The following is a 7,148-nucleotide window of genomic DNA, read 5'->3' on the forward strand; positions in this document are numbered from 1 at the left end:
ACTGTTCTCAAAATCGTATAAACTGCCTGAGAGCAAACAGACATGGAGCAGTATGAAGGGGACCCCAGGGACTAACATTACAGAGGAAAAGGGAGGTAAAGAAAATCACAGACCTAGTATTGTAATTGCTCAATGTCCAACAGAACTTTCAACATACATGCACAGGTGGAAATACAGAGCCAGCTCACACAAGGGCATGGGGATCAAATCAGCTGGAGGCATGTCTGAGAGATATTGTGGGGCCAGAACATTGTCTCATTTGATATTTCTCCAACTTATTTTAATCTGAATGGTTCATGGTAGATCGTTAAGATGAAAAAATTTGCGTTTATCACACAAAAAATTATATCTGCATGTCTATGGCCAGTCGAAGTCTATATAGGGCTGATATACCTGTGACATTTTACAGCAGTTGTGCCCACAGTAGAACTTTGGTGTTATGTTTGTTGACAATGGTGTTATATTTTGTTTTTGCTTTTAGTCATGCCTAAAATACTAAAATATGAAGTCGTACCTCTACCACCCCTGTCTAAGGGTGAAAATGTGACTCTGATTTGTGATGCCAAAGGCCTCCCGTATCCCACCTACACCTGGGAGACCCCAGCGCCTGACGTAACCTTCTCTCCTGACAACCGTACCATCAGCATACAGGGCATAATGCAGACTCACCAGGGGAATTACACCTGCATAGCTCAGAATAAATACGGGATAGATACTCAGAGAATATTTATCACTATATCAGGTAATGTGGTTGATTTCAAGTGAAACTCAAATGTAAGTCCTAAAGCTTTGCAAAACTCATCAGGCATGTTAATCCAACTGCTTCAGATTCTTTTTTCTTGGCTTGGTCTGATTTGTTATATTTTGTTCCTGTTAGTGCCCCATTCAACGCCCAGATTAATGTACATACAAGTGGGGATCAATTGTATAGCTCAGTTATTATTAATCAAGTACCATCAGGTAGCATGTCTGCATATTATCATTGTATAGATACTTATATCATCACAGAGCTGTAATACCAGCATGAACCATGTATTTGTTACACTGTAATACCAGCATGAACCATGTGTCTGTTACACTGTAATATCAGCATGAACCATGTATCTGTAACGCTATAATACCAGCATGAACCATGTATTTGTTACACTGTAATACCAGCATGAACCATGTGTCTGTTACACTGTAATATCAGCATGAACCATGTATCTGTAACGCTATAATACCAGCATGAACCATGTATTTGTTACACTGTAATACCAGCATGAACCATGTGTCTGAAATGCTGTAATACCAGCATGAACCATGTATTTGTAACTCTGTAATACCAGCATGAACCATGTATTTGTTACACTGTAATACCAGCATGAACCATGTGTCTGTAACACTGTAATACCAGCATGAACCATGTATTTGTTACACTGTAATACCAGCATGAACCATGTGTCTGTAACACTGTAATACCAGCATGAACCATGTATTTGTTACACTGTAATACCAGCATGAACCATGTGTCTGTAATGCTGTAATACCAGCATGAACCATGTATTTGTTACACTGTAATACCAGCATGAACCATGTGTCTGTTACACTGTAATATCAGCATGAACCATGTATCTGTAACGCTATAATACCAGCATGAACCATGTATTTGTTACACTGTAATACCAGCATGAACCATGTGTCTGAAATGCTGTAATACCAGCATGAACCATGTATTTGTAACTCTGTAATACCAGCATGAACCATGTATTTGTTACACTGTAATACCAGCATGAACCATGTGTCTGTAACACTGTAATACCAGCATGAACCATGTATTTGTTACACTGTAATACCAGCATGAACCATGTGTCTGTAATGCTGTAATACCAGCATGAACCATGTATTTGTTACACTGTAATACCAGCATGAACCATGTATTTGTTACACTGTAATACCAGCATGAACCATGTGTCTGTAACACTGTAATACCAGCATGAACCATGTATTTGTAACACTGTAATACCAGCATGAACCATGTATTTGTTACACTGTAATACCAGCATGAACCATGTGTCTGTTACACTGTAATACCAGCATGAACCATGTATTTGTTACACTGTAATACCAGCATGAACCTTGTGTCTGTAACGCTATAATACCAGCATGAACCATGTATTTGTTACACTGTAATACCAGCATGAACCATGTGTCTGAAATGCTGTAATACCAGCATGAACCATGTATTTGTAACTCTGTAATACCAGCATGAACCATGTATTTGTTACACTGTAATACCAGCATGAACCATGTGTCTGTAACACTGTAATACCAGCATGAACCATGTATTTGTTACACTGTAATACCAGTATGAACCATGTGTCTGTAACACTGTAATACCAGCATGAACCATGTATTTGTTACACTGTAATACCAGCATGAACCATGTGTCTGTAACACTGTAATACCAGCCTGAACCATGTATTTGTTACACTGTAATACCAGCATGAACCATGTATCTGTAACACGGTAATACCAGCGTGAACCATTTGTCTGTAACGCTGTAATACCAGCATGGACCATGTATATGTAACACTGTAATACCAGCATGAACCATGTATTTGTTACACTGTAATACCAGCATGAACCATATGTCTGTAACACTGTAATACCAGCATGAACCATGTGTCTGTAACACTGTAATACCAGCATGAACCATGTATTTGTTACACTGTAATACCAGCATGAACCATGTGTCTGTAACACTGTAATACCAGCATGAACCATGTGTCTGTAACACTGTAATACCAGCATGAACCATGTATTTGTTACACTGTAATACCAGCATGAACCATGTGTCTGTAACACTGTAATACCAGCATGAACCATGTGTCTGTAACACTGTAATACCAGCATGAACCATGTATTTGTTACACTGTAATACCAGCATGAACCATGTGTCTGTAGCACTGTAATACCAGCATGAACCATGTGTCTGTAACACTGTAATACCAGCATGAACCATGTATTTGTTACACTGTAATACCAGCATGAACCATGTGTCTGTAACACTGTAATACCAGCATGAACCTTGTGTCTGTAACGCTGTAATACCAGCAGGAACCATGTATTTGTTACACTGTAATACCAGCATGAACCATGTATTTGTTACACTGTAATACCAGCATGGACCATGTATTTGTTACACTGTAATACCAGCATGAACCATGTATTTGTTACACTGTAATACCAGCATGAACCATGTGTCTGTAACACTGTAATACCAGCATGAACCATGTATTTGTTACACTGTAATACCAGCATGAACCATGTGTCTGTAACACTGTAATACCAGCATGAACCATGTATTTGTTACACTGTAATACCAGCATGAACCATGTATCTGTAACACGGTAATACCAGCATGAACCTTGTGTCTGTAACGCTGTAATACCAGCAGGAACCATGTATTTGTTACACTGTAATACCAGCATGAACCATGTGTCTGTAACACGGTAATAACAGCATGAACCATACAAAAAAAAAAACAAATATAAAAAATAAAGATCACTTGGAAACTGCCTTATGTAACCACTGTCTTCATAATACTAAAAGCAAATTTAAAGGTGAATTACCCATTCAAAAAGGTGTACACCTAATTTTTGCATCAATTTGTATCCCCTCCTTTTTTACATATATTATTTTTGCAGCTTGTTTTACCAAATATATAATAATTTCTTGTTTTCTGCTGTTTTGTTTCAGGAACCAACAGAGGAGAAAAGACAGCTTTTGCCACAATACTTCTCATGCTGATTCCTGCAGGTTTTATGCATTGTGTGCATTAAACGTTTTATGGATAGAGTTAGGGTCTCCAATATTTCTTACAAAATCTAAACACCATTCTATTGTTTTCACTCAAAATGTTTGTTTAAGTTAATTTGCCTTTTTCAAGGCAGTCTTGGTATTTTCTCATACTAATTTCTGTATAGCTACTCCCATATGGGGTGCCGTTTGTCCCAAATACATTCTGTATACAAAACTATGTTACATGGATGTTATACATTTCTGAGACACATTGCTTGTTAAAGTGTACAGAATGGAGTTTGTAATATAATGACATCCTTTTGTGCACAAACCAGATACTGTTCTCATTCTTTAATAGATATAAGTCTTTGGTATATATTTGTATCTGTGTATATGGTCACAAATACTTATGTACCATGAGAGACATTCATTCTCTGTACTAGGGATAGTCTTGTATACAGAATGTATTTGGGACAAATGGCACCCCATACAAACTAGGGTAAGTAAAGGCAGATTTGCTAGTACAGAATGTGATCACAATCTCTACACAAAAAATTCTGAATTTCCCATTTAAGACATGGAAATTCAACTCTTAAAGTTACCAGGCCCTTTGATAGCTACTGAGATTGTTGACCGAGGCAAGGTTCTTAAATTGGATGAATTGGCACTGGTAAGAGGTGAGGAAAAAGTGAAAAAAGTAAAGGTAATTAAAACCACAATTGGGAAGGGAAAGATTGTTAGTTAAAGTGGGCAGAATGGGAAATGGAGAGCCTAAAGGAAAGGAATAAACAAAATGGGCATTGTGATGAACTGGAGAATGGAAACTGGAGCAGTGGGAAAATGAAGGTGAAAAGATGGAAAAATGGAAAGAGAAAAAAAAGCAGGTATTTGAAGATTAGAAGGAGAAAGAAGAATGGACAAAAAGAATAGAACTTTGTTTAAAGGGGCATTACCTCTTATACTCTAGTTCTGCATTGAACTGTAGCGTGCATAGAGATATCATACAATACATTATCAGAGACAAGCTTGAATCTGTAGTAACCAGTGTTATTTCATTACTTGCATATGTGTGTGTCCTAAGGAGATTGCCGGTTAGTGCAATAAGTGCATAGCCCATAAAGGTACAGTAACACCAAAAAATGAAAGGGCTTTAAAGGAATGACAATGTACAGTTTCCCTGCACTGGTAAAAGCAGCGTGTTTGCTTCAAAAACTCTACTATAGTTTATATAAACAAGCTGCTATGTAGCCATGGGGGCAGCCATTCAAGCACAGGATACACAGTAGATAACAGATAAGTACTACTATAGTTTATATAAACAAGCTGCTGTGTAGCCATGGGGGCAGCCATTCAAGTACAGGATACACAGTAGATAACAGATACGTACTACTATAGTTTATATAAACAAGCTGCTCAGGAGCTTGTTTATATAAACTATAGTAGTGTTTCTGAAGCAAACACACCAGTTGTACCAGTGCAGGGCAACAGTACATTGTATTTTAACTGCTTTAAAACACTTTAGTTTTTTTGGTGATACTGTTCCTTTAAATCCTTCAAGATGCAGAGTCATATGTGGTATGAGTAATGGGACCCGCCTGTGTATGTGAGTAAAAATGACATCATTGCATTCTCATCCCGTTTTCAATTATTGCATAGTTAGGCTGAATAATAACACTTGTCTATGGCCGTGTTAGTTCAACCCTTCCACTAATCCAGTTTACCCAGAGCATGTCGCTTATGTCTCCCATGTGGCAAATCAGTGGAAAACCTAAAACCTTCTTAACCACAAAAGGCTCAGTATATTTTGACACATTGTTAATTAAATTCTAAATCTCTTATTAATAGAAAGGCAGCTAAATCACTTTTGTACGATCAATAAATCTCTAGTAGAGAACTCCAGTACCTGATGATGCTGAAATGCAAAATTTACTATTCCGTAGGCCAGTAATACCCAACCAGTGGCTTGTGAGTTACATGTTGCTCTCCAACCCCTTGGATGTTGCTCCCAGTGGCCTCAAAACAGCTGCTTATTTTTTAATTTAAGGTTTGGAGACAAGTTTTGGTTGTATAAAAACCAGCTGTACTGCCAAACAGAGCCTCCTGTAGGCTGCCAGTCCATATAGGGGCTAACAAATTTCCCATCACGACCTAATTTGTCACCCCAGGAACATTTTTCATGCTTGTGTTGCTCCCCAATTCTTTTAACATTTGAATGTGGCTCACAGGAATAAACGGTTGGGTACCCCTGCCATAGGCAAATTGTAAGTCCTTATTTATTGCCCCCGTCTTTAAGGGGAGAGAAAGTCGTTAAAAAATTCTTTAGACAGAACTTGGACGTATCTATACATGTAGATTTTATTGCTGTTAAGGCTCCTTGTTTCAAATGGGAAATATGTCAAGTCAATGTTCATTTAGACACAGCCATTAAAACCAAAGGTACCACAGAGAGACCTCAGGAAATAGACAACCCTTTCCATCCATACAAATAGCCTCCAGCTACAGATGAACTGACAAATCACATTTGTGGCTAGACTTTGTTGTGTCCTGATATGCTATTTAATAAAACTTTTACTGACTGTTTTTTATGTGCTTTGGATTTTTTTGAGGTTTTGTTCTCTCCATAAACCATTAACCACAAACGGGTCCTTTGACCCTAAAGAAGTATTTCTAGCCGCCACCATCTACCAGACGTTGGTATTAAACTTCAATAGACGTTGCTGTTCTCCTTTCTCAGTGAAAGTAAAACAAAATGTATCGCCTGGTTGGGAGCATTGTTCCAAATGAAACTGTCCCTCCTTTGTATCTGTAGCTCAAAAACCACCGCCGTTTCCATTCCAAACTAAATATCAGATACAAATATATAAATATTTTCTTGCGTTTCCAACCAGAACTTTCCATTGGTCTCACAAACGAAAACAGTGTCATTATATTTAATTAAGCACATGGCACAAGACGGGAACAACGGTCTCTTTCCTGAACAAGAGAGAGAGAGAGAGAATATATTTGTAAGTTATCAGTGAAAACAAGCTCGGAATTCATTCTTTAATGGATCTCCCTTCCTGTGGGCCTGGAAACTCCATTCAAAGGCAGGAACTGCCATACTTTTAAGTTGTTGTTGTTCTACAACTTGAGTTCCAAATTGGCTGGGGAGCTGTAGGATGGACATAACCTTTGTATATTTACTGAAACTATTTAACAACTGTCACACAATATATAATGTATTTTGTGATTAAATCTACCTTTTTCACCCAGTGTTTAATGCACTGCTACATATTTAAACAACAGGTTTATTTAGTTTGCTTTCATTCCCACCTATGGTGACCCTGGGAGGATTGGTGCCCAGGCAAATTCCCACTCTCTCTCGC

The 7,148-nt window shown here is 38.0% G+C and overlaps 1 protein-coding gene across 1 annotated transcript in view; it reads left to right on the forward strand.

Annotated features, from left to right (window-relative positions):
• icam5.S (intercellular adhesion molecule 5 S homeolog) overlaps positions 1-4,688 on the forward strand; it is a 38,799-nt gene extending 34,111 nt beyond the window's left edge. Inside the window, exons 5-6 of the mRNA XM_018256283.2 lie at positions 482-742; positions 3,742-4,688. Coding sequence (XP_018111772.1) covers positions 482-742; positions 3,742-3,824 — 344 coding nt within the window. The 3' untranslated portion in view covers positions 3,825-4,688. The remainder of the gene's footprint in view (positions 1-481; positions 743-3,741) is intronic.
• Positions 4,689-7,148: the final 2,460 nt, after the last annotated feature.

This window comes from Xenopus laevis, chromosome 3S (assembly GCF_017654675.1).
Source record: "Xenopus laevis strain J_2021 chromosome 3S, Xenopus_laevis_v10.1, whole genome shotgun sequence".
NCBI classification, from domain to species: domain Eukaryota; kingdom Metazoa; phylum Chordata; class Amphibia; order Anura; family Pipidae; genus Xenopus; species Xenopus laevis.